The sequence below is a fragment of the Vicia villosa genome, linkage group LG2, assembly GCF_029867415.1.
Source record: "Vicia villosa cultivar HV-30 ecotype Madison, WI linkage group LG2, Vvil1.0, whole genome shotgun sequence".
In the NCBI taxonomy this organism is placed as follows: Eukaryota; Viridiplantae; Streptophyta; class Magnoliopsida; order Fabales; family Fabaceae; genus Vicia; species Vicia villosa.
In genome coordinates, this window is record NC_081181.1 from 61,938,058 (window position 1) to 61,960,857 (window position 22,800).

The window sequence follows — 22,800 nt, forward strand, 5'->3', positions numbered from 1 at the left end:
GATTCTCCATGGCTACCATATTCAATCTTAATTTCATTTAGAAAAAGAATATTAAGGAAATGGTATAAGTGTTTGGTTTATTAAAAAAATTATTTTACTGTCTCATATTTATCATGTTTATCATGTTTCTTGTTCTAGAAAATTCAAGTTGAGAATAATTGTTTTTATCTGTATTTTTTTTTTTTTTTTGACAGCAGGGTCAATGTCAAAATATAAAACGTATATGGTAGCAGAAAAAGAGACCAACAATCCAAGCCTAACACCAGGATGATTTTATAGCAGTTTTTTCCAATTCTTGATAAAAAACAAAAGCAACTTTTCTGCAGTTGGCATGTATATTATAGTATATATTAGAGTAGATGATAGATAATGTAATACTAGCTTATCACACTACTTAAATATGCAAGTTACCTAACGTAGGATTTTAATTTCTCATGTGATGTTTAGATGTGTCTACAACAATACTTTAAATGTTGGGTAGCATTGTTATATAAATTTAATTTTTTATGTATCTGACTTCCTACGTAACTTAATGTTGGAGAAAAGATTGACTCTGATTAGTTTCATTTGGAATACAATTGGTCTTATCTCTATCCAATCTGCTTTTATGATAAAATGACACTATTATGCAAAACATGCAAAATGGTACGTAAAGTTAAATAAAGTGTATGCTAGCCTTCATCTTTTTGTACTTTGTATGAATTGAACTTTTTCAAATAAATTAGTGTTATATTATTTTATAAGTTATAAGGTTTTGTTATGGTAATATATAAAATGAAAATAGGTACCATTCACTAGTACAAAAATGTTAATTTACACCCGTTTTTTATTACATTTACACCCATTATCTTTAATAAAAATCGGGTGTATATCCACAGGGTGAGAAATGTCCAACGCATTTACACCCGTTTATTTTAACGAAAATCGGGTGTAATTGGGCGTAATTACGTTTTTAATTACACCCTGTTTTGATAAAAATCGGGTGTAATTGGGCGTAATTACGTTTTTAATTACACCCTGTTTTAATAAAAATCGGGTGTAATTGGGCGTAATTACGTTTTAGTTATACCCTGTTTCAATAAAAATCGGGTGTAATTGAGCGTAATTATGTTTTAATTACACCCTGTTTTAATAAAAATCGGGTGTAATTGAGCGTAATTACGTTTTAATTACACTCTGTTTTAATAAAAATTGGGTGTAAATACGTTCTTAATTACACCCTATTTTAATAAAAATCGGGTGTAAATATGCCATTTATGAATGAACAATTATATTATATTTAAATCTATTTACACCCTATTTCATATATACCATTTAGTTATATTTCATTTTCAGTCATAATATTGCAAATACTATAAAATCATACACATAAAATCATATTTTAACTAAGTCAAAATATTTTTAATATTAAGCAAAAAGTATACAAAATCATGTGCAGTCATAATATTTCAAGTACTATAAAATCATACACATAAAAATCATATTTTAAATAAGTCATAACACTTTCTTCATATATAAGTTTTCTTCTTCTTTGGTTTTGATTGGCGATAACAAACTCAATGACAGCTAGACATGTTCCACTTCCTCTTTCGAACACAGGAAGTGCTAGAAGAGAACCATATTGCTGCTGCTGTTGCTGATGTCGCGGATACTCGTGGCTTCTAAAGAATTGAACATGAACATTCATGTTTGGATTCACAAAAATCGGAACAAATGAACTGGAATCCTGCTACAGATAAAGAATTGCTGATCTCCTCCTTAGAACAGGCACCCATATGTGAATAAGAACGTTGTTGGAAGAGTTCTTTGTGTACTCTTTTAAGTAACCAACATCAACTACTAATCTCTCTTTCACCGAAGTCGATGGACCTTGACTCGCCCTCGACCCGATCCACCATCTCTTCCCAACAACAAAACCACTTTCCTGATCAACTTGATGATGATTAAAATGGTCACCTTCTCCCATTCCAATGGGAATATTATTGGCCATGTAGTGTTGTTGCTGCGTCGATGCAGTTTGCTGCATAGCCATCATATTATTCTCACTAGCTTCAATCCAGCAACCTTCTCCTAAGAGCTCCTCAATTATATCTCCTTGATCTCCTCCAACCATAGTCCCAAATACACCGCCGACGTCCACTATCCCACCACCGTATTCCATCCTAGCTAGCTTCTTTCTCAGATCCTGTAATAGTTATTATACATACATATATATGAGTGATCAAAGTATAAGAGAAGATATCATGTCATATATATACTATATATTAGAAGGTGACAGAAGATGAAGAGTCAAATACATTATTAAGTAGTTGAGAACACGTACGTAGCTAACTAAAAACTAGCCAGCAGCAAGAGAAGAAAAGTGAAGAGTAGTTTTTTGTAGCTAACAGAAGAATTATGGAGCCTCAAGTTCAACCGCGCATCCTAAATGCTCAACTTCAACCGCACAACCTGCTGCTCAACCTGAATGCTCTACTTCAACTGCTCAACCTGGATGGTCTACATCAGCAGCACAATCTGAAGCTCAGCCTGAATGCTCAACATCAACAACACGACACTATGCTCAGTCTGGATGCTCAAAAGCAACTGCGCAACCTGATGCCCAGCTTGAATGCTCAACTTCAACTGCTCAACCTGGAGGTTCAATATCAACCGCGCAACTTGAAGCTTAACCCAGACGCTCAAGTTCAACATCTAACGATGAGATTAAACCCTTTATTTAATGATGAAAAGATTGTATAGAAAGAGTTTTTGAATAAGTGTTTGTGAGTTACATAGCTTTATTTTGTTTTGCTTTTTGGACATTACCTCTGCTCAACTATCTCCAAATTTCTATGCAACAACTTGTCCCAAAGCCCTCTCTATCATAAATTCTGCAGTGTGTAGCGCTGTTGCGAAAGAGCATCACATGGGCGCTTCGTTGCTCCGTCTTCATTTCCATGATTGCTTTGTCAATGTACGTCCTAAATTTATTCATGCATGAAAATGCATGTGAGTGTGACTTATGTATATTGTAGAAAAAAATATAATCTTTATTATGATGGTTTTATTACTTACAGGGATGTGATGCATCCATCATGTTGGATGACACTTCGATCTTCACCGGCGAAAAGTGGGGGAGTGCGAATGTGAAATCGCTGAGAGGTTTTGATGTGATTGGCAGTATTAAAACACAGTTGGAGACTGCTTGTCCTGGAATGCATCAACATTTTCATCAGTAGGGACAAAATCTACCCATTCTTCATTCAAATTGTTATGTTCATTTCCTGTCCCTTGATATACATGTGAAGATGCCAAATTTTCAGAATCAAGATCAACATCAAGCCGCCCCTGATCAAAAAAATCAAAACCATTGGATGTCTCCTGAGAAAATATCTAAAATATCATTGAACTAAAAATCATCCTTATAAACAAATTCTCTAGTCTATTTTACAAAGCTAATGCTTATATTAAATCACAAGTATAATAAACAATTAAAAACGAAAAGACTAAGAAAACTTATCGTAGAATCAAGCTATAATCGTGACTATTATGCCTCTTGTTTCATAAGCATGATCCTGAACAGAATATTATGGCAAAAGTTATCATCTTAAGTTATCCCATATCATAACAACAACTATGATAGCAATTTGCAAATATGTGTCAATATCAAAACAGTCTAAGAAAAAATCTATGGTGCAGTTTTGGTTTAACACCAATAGAGGGATGATACTATATGTCACCACTTGTGATATCCTCATAAGTCTTAGGTTTAAGCTCACAACAACAAACATGAGTTATCAGAAAGTAGAGGAGATCAAACTTACCATCCCCATACTGCGTGTAGGCAAATTCTTCAACTTTGCCAAATGATTCCAACTTTTCCCTGTGATCACATCACTCACTGAACCAGCATATCGATCGTGAGCAACTAGTTTTATAACGCATACATCGCAGTTTGCAACTGATGAATAAACAAATAAATTATCGAGAGTCTGATTATACTGTTGGAATTAGATTCCTCTTTCGGATAGAAAGCAATTAGTGATTTAAACCCAGCAGATTCTCCTGTTCCTATTTTCCACTCTGATCCAAACCAGTAATACAAAAAAACAATCAATAACTAATTTAATTTAAGTCTCTAAAATAAACTTGAAGATATCTATAATTTCTTCCAAACTTGCAGTTCAATTCAATTCACCTTGAGGAATCTCTATCTTGAACTTGTTCTCATCATCGGTGTAAACACTAAATTCCTCAGACACATCTATGACGCAAGAAAGAAAAACAAAATACCATGATACTCCTTGTTCGAAACCGCCTGCAAATTTCAAGTGGAAGCTGAATGAATTTCATGGCAAACAAAAGATACTACTTCAATCAACTATACTGGATAATTGAATAAACTATATGCCAGAATGAATGTCTTTGAACATCAAAACCTTTGCTCTCTCAAATATCTGAATATGTAAATAAAAAAAGAAGTTAACCTTCTGAATTTTGGAAGCATACTTGTCTGTTTCTTCATCTCCATACTGCATGTAGTCAACAAGAAAAGAATCATTACTAATCCACATTTAGCTCTAAACTGAAACATCAAACACACACATAGACTCTATAATATATCTAACAGTACCTGTCCTGTTACTGTATACAGTCTGTTATACTAGCCATTTGTTAACATTCCAATAGCTGAATATAGATGTTTGCGACTCTCGCCAGGACTTTGCAGCGTATACTCAATGAAGTAAAATCCTGAACCATTTTTTTAGTCAAATTATAGCACTCAGAACTTCAAAATTCGCACATAATTTCAGTTTTACGAAGTATCTGTCTCATTAAGCATATATGTATTACCATATTTTCTTTCCCTTACAGTTACAGCCTTATTAAATGTAATGTAATGCAGCAGCTTTCGATGAAATTTTAAGCGTAAAAGTAAGCACCTTTAGATGATTTACAGTCTATGAGTTTAGCAGCCACACCAGGTGGTTTTTTCCAGCTTCTGTCCAATCCACTAACCTGTTATTTATTCATTTTAACGAAATAGTGGAAAAATTAAGCATCAGCTAAATTCAAAAGAGACAACCAGTATACAATAGTTTTGAATCTGATCAAGAAATAACACCAGAGTGTCAGCAAATTCTTCAACTTTGCCAAACGATTCCATCTTAGTGAAATCCGGTCCTACTCCTGTGATCACAACGCTCACTGAAGCAACATATCGATCATTAGTAACTAGTTTTATAACGCATACATTGCAGTTTGCAACTGATGAAGTAACAAATAATTTAACGAGAGTCCGATTATACCATTGGAATTAGATTGCTCTTTTGGATAGAAAGCAGTTAGTGATTTAAATCCAGCAGATTCTCCAGTTCCGTTTTGCCACTCTAATCCAAGCCAGTAAAACAAACAAAAAAGAAAAACAAATTAATTTCATCTAAAAAAGACTCTAAGATTTCCTCCTTCTTCGAATTCGAGTTTTACAAAAGTTTCATCGTTGAAGCTAGAAATACAATACTGGTATGATGTTGAAGAACTCAGAACACACCATAAAATGATCAGATAAAAAAACTAACTTGTGTAATTACATACAACACAATCAATTCAATTTTCTCAAACTATCATCAGTGCCTTTGTGTTGTAGTTGTGTATGTGCTTTATAGCCATTTTCTTCCCAAACACACAAATATATCAAATTGAGAGCAAGAATTAGTGTAATTTATAGCATACCAGCATGAAACCTAGAAATAGTTGGGTGTTCAAGTACAAAGTCACAGAGATCCAAACGCCTAGACATATAAGCACCTTTTTCATGCCTGTGAACCAAACCATCCAAAAGAAAACAGTTTCAATTGAAGTAGAGAAATGAACAACATATAAAGTCGAGAACGAAAGATAACATACACGTTAAATTTGTCAATAATAGAACCATCGTTGAGAATTTCGAAGTAAAACTCATGGCAAGGAGCTTAACTCAAAGCTGGAATCTTATACGGAACCGCTCTACCTCGAGAGTTTGGGGGTTTGAGTATCTGAGGAATGGAACAACGAAGGTGGTGACTGTGGTTCAGGTAGTGTGGTGGAATGGGACGGTGGCGATGGTTCGAGAAATGATGGATTGGCGGCGGAATCGGACGGTGGTGGTGGTTCGGGTTGTGACGAGGTGATGGAATCGGAGGGTGGAGGTGGTTCGGGGATGGATTGGGAGTAGAGGGAGGTTTGAGACTTTTGGGGTTGACACGGTGAAATTAAGAGCACAAAATGGAAATTAGGGTTCAATGAAAAGATAAAGAGAAACACAAATATTAACTTATATTATTTTACAAAATTTTTTACTTCTCCTATTTACACCCGTTATTAAAAAAAAGGAGTAATAAACACTTGATTAAATTATTATTTTTTAATTTACACCCTATTTTACAAAAATAGGGTGTCTATGATTACTTGTCAATATTAAAAATGATATTTTATTTACGAATTTGCCATTGTGTGTCTTATTTACACCCGTTTTTAATATAATGGGTGTAAATTTAAAAATTGTATTGTCATTTTTGCACTAGTGATTGCATTTCTACAACAAAAATTGTTGTTCCAACACCACTCCCACTCAATTATGTATTTAAAAATTTATAAAAATTTGGTAGCAAATCCTTGGGATTTAGACTTGATTTAACTTTTACTAACTCCTATTAATTTTATTACTGAAAAATTCACTATTTTCACGGGTCACTATCACCCCAATACCTTTTCAATTTTATTCAACAAAATATTTGTATATATTTATAGTTATCATTGATATTTGTAATATTTCACTTCTAAAGAACCATTAAGATATATGTGCTCCTTTGGTTTGTACTATATTATTCACATTAAGATATGAATTACCCGTGCGGACGCACGGGTCTTCTACTAGTTTCTTCTAAAAATAAGAATCATTGGCGCCAAGCGTGAGGGAATGCTAGACGTTTGGTAATTTCTTCAGGTAACAGAACCTAGTCATTCCAATGTTTCCTGCACTGTAGATGAGTTTGAAAAGAAACAGAAGATGCATATTATATTAGATAGTGAAATGTTTGTTCATAATTAGAATATAAATTGTACTTGTCTTTAAATCTTAATACACACCCCTCATGCAATTACACTGTGATAACAGTCGGTCGAATAACCCATGTGGTAAGTACAAAATGTTTTTATATACTAAGAGCTTATGAGCTTATTAGGACGTAATATCAGGACCTATTAGAAAGATTCTAACTAACTTACTGGGGTTTTTATTTCTGGATAAGTCTATTGAAGATGCTAATAAATTTTACCATAGTAGAATGAAAGTGAGAACTCTGAAATTTATGAAGCCTTGCGTGTTTGGTTCATGGAAGATTTTAACATTTTTACATGCAATTTTTTTGTTGCTTTTGATGGATGTGCAACCTTTTTGCTCTGTTTATACTTGTAGTAGCTTCTTTGAATCAAGGCTGCAACAAAGTGATTTACTTAAATGAACCAGAGTAGCCATACACCTCATGCTCATATCTATTTTGTTTCACGACATACACACCTCATGCTCATGTCTGTTTTTTTCATGGCATACTTGATTCCCTTATGTATAATGTGTTAGAAACTAAGAAGTTTCATTTTTTGTTTGCGGTTATGTTTTTGTTCTTGTTGTCTTGGTTTTTAATTGTGTAGGATTTAACTCTCGAGGATTTTCTAAGTGTCCTTTAACAAACACCATTTATGACTTGTGTATTTTGTTTTATTTTGTTTTATGTAGAAATATACCAATGAAAATAATGGAAATGATGAATTATTTAAGTGAGCTATGTGAATGATGAATTTCAAGAGGACAATGTTGATGACGATTTCATAAGGACAACGTAAATGACAACGAGTTCTAAGACAAAGATGAATGAGTGGTTTTGCTAGGCTTCACTACAACAAATTTGTCCTTTAGCAGCGCATCTACGAAAGCGCTTTTGGGAAAAGCGCTGCTATAGGTTGCGCAAAAAACAAAAATAAAAAACAAGGGAAAAATGCGCTGGCAAGGGGGGTACGAGAGCGCTTTTTAGAAAGCGCTGGTTGTAACACCCTTCTAAACCCCACGGAAATTAATAGAATAATTCAGAGTAAAACATGAAAACAAGGGTGCCACGATTCCGATTAAAAACAATTTATCATAAATTCGTTGTCATGCTTTCACTAAGGAACAATTCATCATAATACATAAACATCTCATGTTAACACAGCGGAAAATTCATCATACGGATAAGCATAACATCATCTATGCAATATCCCACAGAATTAATACAATAACAACACGATAGAGTATCAGATAAACTCTAAGCTATCGTTTCCCCAGTGTTACAATATCAGAGCATGACACCGACGCTATACTAAACGAACTGGCTCATGAGCTAATCCTCACCGAGCCAAAAGCCGATATCCTCAATCTGAAAATATCAACAGTAAGGGTGAGTCTCATTCACAATTAACAAATGTTATCGAATTATAAACAATAACACATCATAGTCACATTATTCATCCAATTTCCTTATATTCAAATTGTCAGGAAGTACTCATCAACACACAACAACAAATAGAATACATTACCAAGAGACAACACCATAATTCATCCAAACAAATCATAACCATTATACAATCATCACATATTATAACATTGGACAATCTTCCATTCATGTTATAATAACACAAGTAGCCTAATGCAAATGCAACTATATGCATGTGGTACCAAAATCTGGGATAACCCATCTCACCGATCCACCATCGTCAAGGATATGGCAACACCCACTCACTAATTCCACACAATGGGAATTAGCTACCACTGATCCACCATCGTCAAGGATCAGCCACATAATGATTATGAAATGCATGTATCAACCATAACATGCTCATCATCAACATTAAACAACCAAATGTCATAATCATCAACCACCACAAAATAAATAGCCACACACAGTTATGCTATTTCTCAACCATAATAAAATACATATTTTACACCAATAATATATGTATAATAAACACCAATTACAACCACAATATCATGACAGGTAAATCATTCATTAATGTGCCTGTATGCATAAACCACCACATAGTACAACAACAATAGCGCCTCTCGCAATCGTGTACCAAGTATAACAAATCAACCCAACAACAACAGAGCATTTACATCATCAATCATCAAAACACGTGATAACCATATTTACCATGAACAACATCCATTTGCATAACAAGCAGAAGCAACCACATTATCACAGCACACATCATTGCACATATTCAATTATGCAAACGACAATCATTGCACCTCATCAACTATGCAAAACTAGAATAAACCACATTTGAGAAAATGATACTTTTCAAAATAAAATCAAGTTATTGTTGTTTTATTTTTATCATACGGTAGAGCATTCAATTTAAGGAATAACGTCCAAAACGGCGTCTAAAACGGACTTACGGTTTGAAAGTTACACATCTTTAACTTTTTACAAGAAAACAATTATCGCTACAGCACACGGCGCCACACCCAGTCCGCAGCGCGTAACGAATAGAAACACGCCTTCGCGGCGCAAACAAAGGTTCGCGGCGCGGAACGAGAAGATCACTACGCCTTCGCGGCGCGCACCTACCTTCGCGGCGCGAACTGGCAAAAGTCAAAGCCTTCATCGCATTTTACAGCATTACGGGATTTACCCCAAAATTCTCAAAGACCAAACCAAGTTATGTCATGAACCTCAAATACCACCATATCAGCCACATACATGTTATAACACAAATATAACACACAAAGAGGATCATTTAATCATCATAACAATAATATAATCATACAATTCATCAAATCATACAATTCCCCTCAAAATCATCCCAAAACCCCAATCCATCATATAACCAATTGACACAAACAATACATCTAAATCAGTCCTATTATCTATAATACGATAAAAGATATTAACCGGAAGAGTCCCCTCTTACCTTAGCCAAAGATCTTGATTAGCCCTCTTCCTCTTCTGTTCCTCTTTCACGTATCAGCTTTCCAATCTCTCATCTCCTCTGCTCTGCTTTTCACGTTCCTTTTTCCTTTTTCCCAATTTTCCTTATTTCCTTTATTTTATGAAAACATAAAATAATTAGTAATGGGCTTACTCACTTAGCACCCCCATACTACTAATCTCACCATTCTAGCCCAATGGCCCTTAATCCATAATTTTCCAATAATTCAAAAAAATACCAAATAATTCTAAATAATAATTTAATTTCCGATTAAATTAAAATTAGAAAATATGGGGTGTTACAACTCTCCCCCACTAAAAGAGTTTTCGTCCTCGAAAATATACCTCAAGTAACCAGCTCGTATAAGAGTCCTCCACCTGACTCTCCAGCTCCCAATTAACATTACCATCATTCAATCCTCAAAAATCCATCTGACATAACCAACAGGAAACATGTTTCATACATTCAAATCCCAGTTCTTACGTCGCATTTGACTATCCAAAAGTATACCACTTGCTTTATCTCCAAAAGGTTAACAACCACAGAACATTGAGGTACAACCTATACAATACGCTCAACAAACGAGTAATACAATTACACAATTTATAGTATGATCACACTTGATCAACAATACAGTAATGGATCCCTTCTACCAAACATACCAACCTTAGACACGCTTTTCCATCTGAGCGATAAGGTAATACTTACACTTTTCACCAACCGCTTCCTTCAAGAAACTCAATACTCATATTCCTATACCATTGAATTCCAATTATCTGACTCCTCTTAAGTCACACCAGTAATTATCCAACACGTTACATTCCGCTTTTTCCGCACTACTCTGACTACTCATCACAATCATCTATACCAAATAGATTTCTGAGTTTTACCCGATTCCGACTCTCTTTACTCATTCGTTTCAAGAATCATTCTTCATCATTCATGGCACCAATTTACCACTCGGTAATACTTACTCGCACTCAAAAACAAATTCCTGAGTTACTACATCTATTAAACATTCCGGCCATCGGAACGCGTGCACACAAGTAATTATAATCACGCTCATCAGCCTCAATACGCCATTTCTTACAAAACAACTCAAATTGAGTTTCGCTCTTTTCTAAGAATTAAATCAATTCCTCCCTTCATAGAGTATAATTCCTCATTATATCTAGAATCTACAATAACCCCTTAACAACAACACAAAATTATTACAACTTCATATAGCATCAACTCTTCGTTTTAATTTCGCCGAATACATACTCGTTAACTACGTACAACCGTAATAAAATATTCATCATCTCGGCAATTATTCAAAAGAGTTATAATTCTTCGACACGACATCCTTACATCCACTGGATTCTAAATCCAACATATAGATCAATACATATTCTCTATGTAGGCTTCCGACATATTAATTCCTTACTTCCCGCGAGTAGTACTCATAACACTACTCCACATCACACTTTCGCTGCGCGACTCTGATTACCCGTCTTAAGTCATCATCCACCATGTTGCACTCTTTCATATTCACTTCTTCATAAGTTCACACAACATAGTGAGTGATTATTCTCACGACTTAGTATTCATCACATCTTAAACCATTAAGGTAACAAAACAAGCTTATCTCTTCTATATGACTCCATCTACTACCAACAAGAGATTTAGGGTGATCAAGTCCTAAATTTGTCGATAGATAGTTGAAAATCATATTTAAGCATAAACCGTCGTTACTACATAATAGTGTCCATTTCCGAGTTTGCACCCAAACTCATTAACATCGTCATAGTTCAATAATCCACTACGGTGTCCTTCTTCTAGAATATTCTTCTGAAGCTCAAAACATCAGAAACACAAATCCAATCACTCAACCTCATTATATTATTCCCGTCGATTCTGAATTCACCGCCTTTACCTTGGAAATTCAAAGTTAACCTATCGACCAACTCAACATCATCTTTCTGACATTCTCTAATCTCGTCAAGAATACCACTAGTCAGCCTTAGCATACCCAAACTAACACTATTAGGATCACCTTCACATACCAACTCAAGTCTCTAAATCGTCCAATTAAATCCAACTCCTTCACCATTAGCACCGACATATTTAAAGACTTCCTACGCAACACAATAGCTCAACATTTTTCTTACCAGGATGGTAATTCAAACCAAAATCTTAATCCTAAAAAAAATATACTCTAACCATCTCTGCTGCCTCATATTAAGCCCTTTTCTGACCAAAGAGGTACTTCAACCCTTATGATCACTAAACACTTCGAATCCTGAACCATACAACTAACCTGCAAGACCAAGACAACATTCATAACTCGTGGTCCTACTCCAAATTTTATGACATCTTTCGTGCCCAATTATCATTCCACTCGACATCTCAACAAACTCTTCCTCACATCCAATAGGTGTCAGAAATCCTCTAAAATTCTTCTTTTATACTCATCGTTACTTTGCCATCACAAATACGATTCCAAGAGTTCTAAAGTTTATTCCATCTTTACTACTAATGCACTCTTCATTAAAATCCATCGGTACTCAAACCATCTTTATTACCGAACATCTCGTCGACTTATTCATCAACAACATGTTCTACTCCACGTCGTTTCAAACAATCGCGGTAGTAGGCATTCTTATTCAACAAGTTTCATGCTTCCATAACCGACTTCAGAACCTCTCCTCATAGGGTCACTCTACTGTATTTATAACTCTTCCATAAATTAGAACACAATCCCTCCTCCTCGTAGGTTCAAACGGCACATTAATCCGACACTCGAAACTCAAGATATGAATTTTCCAGCGTTGTCCGAAAATGCAACACCGACATCATGCAGCGACACTCTATACGATATATCCAAAACTCCTCAATTGGTACATTCAATTCTTAAAATTACTCCTCAACAAACCTTCTAATTATCCCTTCAATCCATTCAACACTGACACTGACATCCCGTGCAGTACCAATAAACAAGTCTAGTTATAAGAACAAGAGTAACCGTAACTCCTCCTCTTTCCAACGTCATCCTGTCACAATTAAATATGTTACAGCTGCTGCAACTATTTTTATAACAAAGTTCATCTCGTTAGCTTTCCGACGCTTCAAACGAAACTCAATTCGGGTGTCCAAAACTCCAGTTATGAATTTTCGAAGTTCTGCAGTTATTGAGCAATTTTCCTGCGTTTTGCTTACGAAAATTTCACTCTAAAACTCATTCTCTTCAACTCTATCACATTCCAAACAGCCCCTTATCGTATCTCTTCACTTCCAAACATTCTTATGACTTGAGCAACACATCCTATCGCCGAAGTGCGATTTCTGGAACATTACGACATCAATCCTCTTTGCAAACTTGCAGCTGAATCTCTTCCGAGACGTAAAGCTACTCAACTGACATCTTCGCAGTACACCAGTAGAGCTGACACATCGCAACTTTCCAATTTCCTTCTCTTACAATAAATGTCAATTACCTCTAATCATCTTCCTTCAAGATGTTCCAACTCAATTCCCAGTGAAGTCTTAATTCCAAGTCACCTTCAATTCGGGAAACAACAAACTCCAACAACGCTCGCACTGTTGCCAACAACAGCCTACTGAATCAATCTTCTTACAACTGAAACATAACCGAGAAGCGAAGCTTCTCCCCCGCTTGTTTCAATCCAACACCTGCAACAAACAACCAAGTACCGACAGTGATTCACTCACATGTCGCGTACCAAGGAATAAAACACCGACAAAATACAACTGTCGCGCAGCTCAACTGACTCAACAATTGGCCGGACGGACCGACCTGCTCTGATACCACTATTGTAACACCCTTCTAAACCCCACGGAAATTAATAGAATAATTCAGAGTAAAACATGAAAACAAGGGTGCCACGATTCCGATTAAAAACAATTTATCATAAATTCGTTGTCATGCTTTCACTAAGGAACAATTCATCATAATACATAAACATCTCATGTTAACACAGCGGAAAATTCATCATACGGATAAGCATAACATCATCTATGCAATATCCCACAGAATTAATACAATAACAACACGATAGAGTATCAGATAAACTCTAAGCTATCGTTTCCCCAGTGTTACAATATCAGAGCATGACACCGACGCTATACTAAACGAACTGGCTCATGAGCTAATCCTCACCGAGCCAAAAGCCGCTATCCTCAATCTGAAAATATCAACAGTAAGGGTGAGTCTCATTCACAATTAACAAATGTTATCGAATTATAAACAATAACACATCATAGTCACATTATTCATCCAATTTCCTTATATTCAGATTGTCAGGAAGTACTCATCAACACACAACAACAAATAGAATACATTACCAAGAGACAACACCATAATTCATCCAAACAAATCATAACCATTATACAATCATCACATATTATAACATTGGACAATCTTCCATTCATGTTATAATAACACAAGTAGCCTAATGCAAATGCAACTATATGCATGTGGTACCAAAATCTGGGATAACCCATCTCACCGATCCACCATCGTCAAGGATACGGCAACACCCACTCACTAATTCCACACAATGGGAATTAGCTACCACTGATCCACCATCGTCAAGGATCAGCCACATAATGATTATGAAATGCATGTATCAACCATAACATGCTCATCATCAACATTAAACAACCAAATGTCATAATCATCAACCACCACAAAATAAATAGCCACACACAGTTATGCTATTTCTCAACCATAATAAAATACATATTTTACACCAATAATATATGTATAATAAACACCAATTACAACCACAATATCATGACAGGTAAATCATTCATTAATGTGCCTGTATGCATAAACCACCACATAGTACAACAACAATAGCGCCTCTCGCAATCGTGTACCAAGTACAACAAATCAACCCAACAACAACAGAGCATTTACATCATCAATCATCAAAACACGTGATAACCATATTTACCATGAACAACATCCATTTGCATAACAAGCAGAAGCAACCACATTATCACAGCACACATCATTGCACATATTCAATTATGCAAACGACAATCATTGCACCTCATCAACTATGCAAAACTAGAATAAACCACATTTGAGAAAATGATACTTTTCAAAATAAAATCAAGTTATTGTTGTTTTATTTATTTCATACGGTAGAGCATTCAATTTAAGGAATAACGTCCAAAACGGCGTCTAAAACGGACTTACGGTTTGAAAGTTACACATCTTTAACTTTTTACAAGAAAACAATTATCGCTACAGCACACGGCGCCACACCCAGTCCGCAGCGCGTAACGAATAGAAACACGCCTTCGCGGCGCAAACAAAGGTTCGCGGCGCGGAACGAGAAGATCACTACGCCTTCGCGGCGCGCACCTACCTTCGCGGCGCGAACTGGCAAAAGTCAAAGCCTTCATCGCATTTTACAGCATTACGGGATTTACCCCAAAATTCTCAAAGACCAAACCAAGTTATGTCATGAACCTCAAATACCACCATATCAGCCACATACATGTTATAACACAAATATAACACACAAAGAGGATCATTTAATCATCATAACAATAATATAATCATACAATTCATCAAATCATACAATTCCCCTCAAAATCATCCCAAAACCCCAATCCATCATATAACCAATTGACACAAACAATACATCTAAATCAGTCCTATTATCTATAATACGATAAAAGATATTAACCGGAAGAGTCCCCTCTTACCTTAGCCAAAGATCTTGATTAGCCCTCTTCCTCTTCTGTTCCTCTTTCACGTATCAGCTTTCCAATCTCTCATCTCCTCTGCTCTGCTTTTCACGTTCCTTTTTCCTTTTTCCCAATTTTCCTTATTTCCTTTATTTTATGAAAACATAAAATAATTAGTAATGGGCTTACTCACTTAGCACCCCCATACTACTAATCTCACCATTCTAGCCCAATGGCCCTTAATCCATAATTTTCCAATAATTCAAAAAAATACCAAATAATTCTAAATAATAATTTAATTTCCGATTAAATTAAAATTAGAAAATATGGGGTGTTACAACTCTCCCCCACTAAAAGAGTTTTCGTCCTCGAAAATATACCTCAAGTAACCAGCTCGTATAAGAGTCCTCCACCTGACTCTCCAGCTCCCAATTAACATTACCATCATTCAATCCTCAAAAATCCATCTGACATAACCAACAGGAAACATGTTTCATACATTCAAATCCCAGTTCTTACGTCGCATTTGACTATCCAAAAGTATACCACTTGCTTTATCTCCAAAAGGTTAACAACCACAGAACATTGAGGTACAACCTATACAATACGCTCAACAAACGAGTAATACAATTACACAATTTATAGTATGATCACACTTGATCAACAATACAGTAATGGATCCCTTCTACCAAACATACCAACCTTAGACACGCTTTTCCATCTGAGCGATAAGGTAATACTTACACTTTTCACCAACCGCTTCCTTCAAGAAACTCAATACTCATATTCCTATACCATTGAATTCCAATTATCTGACTCCTCTTAAGTCACACCAGTAATTATCCAACACGTTACATTCCGCTTTTTCCGCACTACTCTGACTACTCATCACAATCATCTATACCAAATAGATTTATGAGTTTTACCCGATTCCGACTCTCTTTACTCATTCGTTTCAAGAATCATTCTTCATCATTCATGGCACCAATTTACCACTCGGTAATACTTACTCGCACTCAAAAACAAATTCCTGAGTTACTACATCTATTAAACATTCCGGCCATCGGAACGCGTGCACACAAGTAATTATAATCACGCTCATCAGCCTCAATACGCCATTTCTTACAAAACAACTCAAATTGAGTTTCGCTCTTTTCTAAGAATTAAATCAATTCCTCCCTTCATAGAGTATAATTCCTCATTATATCTAGAATCTACAATAACCCCTTAACAACAACACAAAATTATTACAACGTCATATAGCATCAACTCTTCGTTTTAATTTCGCCGAATACATACTCGTTAACTACGTACAACCGTAATAACATATTCATCATCTCGGCAATTATTCAAAAGAGTTATAATTCTTCGACACGACATCCTTACATCCACTGGATTCTAAATCCAACATATAGATCAATACATATTCTCTATGTAGGCTTCCGACATATTAATTCCTTACTTCCCGCGAGTAGTACTCATAACACTACTCCACATCACACTTTCGCTGCGCGACTCTGATTACCCGTCTTAAGTCATCATCCACCATGTTGCACTCTTTCATATTCACTTCTTCATAAGTTCACACAACATAGTGAGTGATTATTCTCACGACTTAGTATTCATCACATCTTAAACCATTAAGGTAACAAAACAAGCTTATCTTTTCTATATGACTCCATCTACTACCAACAAGAGATTTAGGGTGATCAAGTCCTAAATTTGTCGATAGATAGTTGAAAATCATATTTAAGCATAAACCGTCGTTACTACATAATAGTGTCCATTTCCGAGTTTGCACCCAAACTCATTAACATCGTCATAGTTCAATAATCCACTACGGTGTCCTTCTTCTAGAATATTCTTCTGAAGCTCAAAACATCAGAAACACAAATCCAATCACTCAACCTCATTATATTATTCCCGTCGATTCTGAATTCACCGCCTTTACCTTGGAAATTCAAAGTTAACCTATCGACCAACTCAACATCATCTTTCTGACATTCTCTAATCTCGTCAAGAATACCACTAGTCAGCCTTAGCATACCCAAACTAACACTATTAGGATCACCTTCACATACCAACTCAAGTCTCTAAATCGTCCAATTAAATCCAACTCCTTCACCATTAGCACCGACATATTTAAAGACTTCCTACGCAACACAATAGCTCAACATTTTTCTTACCAGGATGGTAATTCAAACCAAAATCTTAATCCTAAAAAAAATATACTCTAACCATCTCTGCTGCCTCATATTAAGCCCTTTTCTGACCAAAGAGGTACTTCAACCCTTATGATCACTAAACACTTCGAATCCTGAACCATACAACTAACCTGCAAGACCAAGACAACATTCATAACTCGTGGTCCTACTCCAAATTTTATGACATCTTTCGTGCCCAATTATCATTCCACTCGACATCTCAACAAAGTCTTCCTCACATCCAATAGGTATCAGAAATCCTCTAAAATTCTTCTTTTATACTCATCGTTACTTTGCCATCACAAATACGATTCCAAGAGTTCTAAAGTTTATTCCATCTTTACTACTAATGCACTCTTCATTAAAATCCATCGGTACTCAAACCATCTTTATTACCGAACATCTCGTCGACTTATTCATCAACAACATGTTCTACTCCACGTCGTTTCAAACAATCGCGGTAGTAGGCATTCTTATTCAACAAGTTTCATGCTTCCATAACCGACTTCAGAACCTCTCCTCATAGGGTCACTCTACTGTATTTATAACTCTTCCATAAATTAGAACACAATCCCTCCTCCTCGTAGGTTCAAACGGCACATTAATCCGACACTCGAAACTCAAGATATGAATTTTCCAGCGTTGTCCGAAAATGCAACACCGACATCATGCAGCGACACTCTATACGATATATCCAAAACTCCTCAATTGGTACATTCAATTCTTAAAATTACTCCTCAACAAACCTTCTAATTATCCCTTCAATCCATTCAACACTGACACTGACATCCCGTGCAGTACCAATAAACAAGTCTAGTTATAAGAACAAGAGTAACCGTAACTCCTCCTCTTTCCAACGTCATCCTGTCACAATTAAATATGTTACAGCTGCTGCAACTATTTTTATAACAAAGTTCATCTCGTTAGCTTTCCGACGCTTCAAACGAAACTCAATTCGGGTGTCCAAAACTCCAGTTATGAATTTTCGAAGTTCTGCAGTTATTGAGCAATTTTCCTGCGTTTTGCTTACGAAAATTTCACTCTAAAACTCATTCTCTTCAACTCTATCACATTCCAAACAGCCCCTTATCGTATCTCTTCACTTCCAAACATTCTTATGACTTGAGCAACACATCCTATCGCCGAAGTGCGATTTCTGGAACATTACGACATCAATCCTCTTTGCAAACTTGCAGCCGAATCTCTTCCGAGACGTAAAGCTACTCAACTGACATCTTCGCAGTACACCAGTAGAGCTGACACATCGCAACTTTCCAATTTCCTTCTCTTACAATAAATGTCAATTACCTCTAATCATCTTCCTTCAAGATGTTCCAACTCAATTCCCAGTGAAGTCTTAATTCCAAGTCACCTTCAATTCGGGAAACAACAAACTCCAACAACGCTCGCACTGTTGCCAACAACAGCCTACTGAATCAATCTTCTTACAACTGAAACATAACCGAGAAGCGAAGCTTCTCCCCCGCTTGTTTCAATCCAACACCTGCAACAAACAACCAAGTACCGACAGTGATTCACTCACATGTCGCGTACCAAGGAATAAAACACCGACAAAATACAACTGTCGCGCAGCTCAACTGACTCAACAATTGGCCGGACGGACCGACCTGCTCTGATACCACTATTGTAACACCCTTCTAAACCCCACGGAAATTGATAGAATAATTCAGAGTAAAACATGAAAACAAGGGTGCCACGATTCCGATTAAAAACAATTTATCATAAATTCGTTGTCATGCTTTCACTAAGGAACAATTCATCATAATACATAAACATCTCATGTTAACACAGCGGAAAATTCATCATACGGATAAGCATAACATCATCTATGCAATATCCCACAGAATTAATACAATAACAACACGATAGAGTATCAGATAAACTCTAAGCTATCGTTTCCCCAGTGTTACAATATCAGAGCATGACACCGACGCTATACTAAACGAACTGGCTCATGAGCTAATCCTCACCGAGCCAAAAGCCGCTATCCTCAATCTGAAAATATCAACAGTAAGGGTGAGTCTCATTCACAATTAACAAATGTTATCGAATTATAAACAATAACACATCATAGTCACATTATTCATCCAATTTCCTTATATTCAGATTGTCAGGAAGTACTCATCAACACACAACAACAAATAGAATACATTACCAAGAGACAACACCATAATTCATCCAAACAAATCATAACCATTATACAATCATCACATATTATAACATTGGACAATCTTCCATTCATGTTATAATAACACAAGTAGCCTAATGCAAATGCAACTATATGCATGTGGTACCAAAATTTGGGATAACCCATCTCACCGATCCACCATCGTCAAGGATACGGCAACACCCACTCACTAATTCCACACAATGGGAATTAGCTACCACTGATCCACCATCGTCAAGGATCAGCCACATAATGATTATGAAATGCATGTATCAACCATAACATGCTCATCATCAACATTAAACAACCAAATGTCATAATCATCAACCACCACAAAATAAATAGCCACACACAGTTATGCTATTTCTCAACCATAATAAAATACATATTTTACACCAATAATATATGTATAATAAACACCAATTACAACCATAATATCATGACAGGTAAATCATTCATTAATGTGCCTGTATGCATAAACCACCACATAGTACAACAACAATAGCGCCTCTCGCAATCGTGTACCAAGTACAACAAATCAACCCAACAACAACAGAGCATTTACATCATCAATCATCAAAACACGTGATAACCATATTTACCATGAACAACATCCATTTGCATAACAAGCAGAAGCAACCACATTATCACAGCACACATCATTGCACATATTCAATTATGCAAACGACAATCATTGCACCTCATCAACTATGCAAAACTAGAATAAACCACATTTGAGAAAATGATACTTTTCAAAATAAAATCAAGTTATTGTTGTTTTATTTATTTCATACGGTAGAGCATTCAATTTAAGGAATAACGTCCAAAACGGCGTCTAAAACGGACTTACGGTTTGAAAGTTACACATCTTTAACTTTTTACAAGAAAACAATTATCGCTACAGCACACGGCGCCACACCCAGTCCGCAGCGCGTAACGAATAGAAACACGCCTTCGCGGCGCAAACAAAGGTTCGCGGCGCGGAACGAGAAGATCACTACGCCTTCGCGGCGCGCACCTACCTTCGCGGCGCGAACTGGCAAAAGTCAAAGCCTTCATCGCATTTTACAGCATTACGGGATTTACCCCAAAATTCTCAAAGACCAAACCAAGTTATGTCATGAACCTCAAATACCACCATATCAGCCACATACATGTTATAACACAAATATAACACACAAAGAGGATCATTTAATCATCATAACAATAATATAATCATACAATTCATCAAATCATACAATTCCCCTCAAAATCATCCCAAAACCCCAATCCATCATATAACCAATTGACACAAACAATATATCTAAATCAGTCCTATTATCTATAATACGATAAAAGATATTAACCGGAAGAGTCCCCTCTTACCTTAGCCAAAGATCTTGATTAGCCCTCTTCCTCTTCTGTTCCTCTTTCACGTATCAGCTTTCCAATCTCTCATCTCCTCTGCTCTGCTTTTCACGTTCCTTTTTCCTTTTTCCCAATTTTCCTTATTTCCTTTATTTTATGAAAACATAAAATAATTAGTAATGGGCTTACTCACTTAGCACCCCCATACTACTAATCTCACCATTCTAGCCCAATGGCCCTTAATCCATAATTTTCCAATAATTCAAAAAAATACCAAATAATTCTAAATAATAATTTAATTTCCGATTAAATTAAAATTAGAAAATATGGGGTGTTACAACTCTCCCCCACTAAAAGAGTTTTCGTCCTCGAAAATATACCTCAAGTAACCAGCTCGTATAAGAGTCCTCCACCTGACTCTCCAGCTCCCAATTAACATTACCATCATTCAATCCTCAAAAATCCATCTGACATAACCAACAGGAAACATGTTTCATACATTCAAATCCCAGTTCTTACGTCGCATTTGACTATCCAAAAGTATACCACTTGCTTTATCTCCAAAAGGTTAACAACCACAGAACATTGAGGTACAACCTATACAATACGCTCAACAAACGAGTAATACAATTACACAATTTATAGTATGATCACACTTGATCAACAATACAGTAATGGATCCCTTCTACCAAACATACCAACCTTAGACACGCTTTTCCATCTGAGCGATAAGGTAATACTTACACTTTTCACCAACCGCTTCCTTCAAGAAACTCAATACTCATATTCCTATACCATTGAATTCCAATTATCTGACTCCTCTTAAGTCACACCAGTAATTATCCAACACGTTACATTCCGCTTTTTCCGCACTACTCTGACTACTCATCACAATCATCTATACCAAATAGATTTCTGAGTTTTACCCGATTCCGACTCTCTTTACTCATTCGTTTCAAGAATCATTCTTCATCATTCATGGCACCAATTTACCACTCGGTAATACTTACTCGCACTCAAAAACAAATTCCTGAGTTACTACATCTATTAAACATTCCGGCCATCGGAACGCGTGCACACAAGTAATTATAATCACGCTCATCAGCCTCAATACGCCATTTCTTACAAAACAACTCAAATTGAGTTTCGCTCTTTTCTAAGAATTAAATCAATTCCTCCCTTCATAGAGTATAATTCCTCATTATATCTAGAATCTACAATAACCCCTTAACAACAACACAAAATTATTACAACGTCATATAGCATCAACTCTTCGTTTTAATTTCGCCGAATACATACTCGTTAACTACGTACAACCGTAATAACATATTCATCATCTCGGCAATTATTCAAAAGAGTTATAATTCTTCG

General features: G+C 36.0%; 1 protein-coding gene and 1 pseudogene across 3 annotated transcripts; both read right to left on the reverse strand.

The window, feature by feature from the left end:
* Positions 1-1,408: 1,408 nt before the first annotated feature.
* LOC131646208 (protein NLP1-like) lies at positions 1,409-2,913 on the reverse strand. Of its 3 annotated transcripts, none has more exons than XM_058916322.1 (2): positions 2,809-2,913; positions 1,409-2,185 (listed from the first exon to the last, which is right to left on the reverse strand). In XM_058916322.1, the coding sequence occupies exon 2, from the start codon at positions 2,159-2,161 to the stop codon at positions 1,730-1,732; it is 432 nt and encodes a 143-aa protein (XP_058772305.1). In that variant the 5' UTR covers positions 2,162-2,185; positions 2,809-2,913; the 3' UTR covers positions 1,409-1,729. The 3 variants fall into 3 exon arrangements, with proteins under 3 accessions (XP_058772305.1, XP_058772304.1, XP_058772303.1); XM_058916321.1 differs by lacking the exon at positions 2,809-2,913 and adding an exon at positions 2,298-2,617; XM_058916320.1 differs by lacking the exon at positions 2,809-2,913 and adding an exon at positions 2,324-2,616 and having other exon boundaries at positions 1,411-2,185.
* A 136-nt stretch (positions 2,914-3,049) lies between these two features.
* Positions 3,050-6,252, reverse strand: LOC131646207 (psbP domain-containing protein 3, chloroplastic-like; annotated as a pseudogene).
* Positions 6,253-22,800: the final 16,548 nt, after the last annotated feature.

Bases quoted from the DNA above. Each gene is read 5' to 3' on its own strand.
- LOC131646208 (XM_058916322.1), bottom strand. From the start codon at position 2,161: ATGGAATACGGTGGTGGGATAGTGGACGTCGGCGGTGTATTTGGGACT.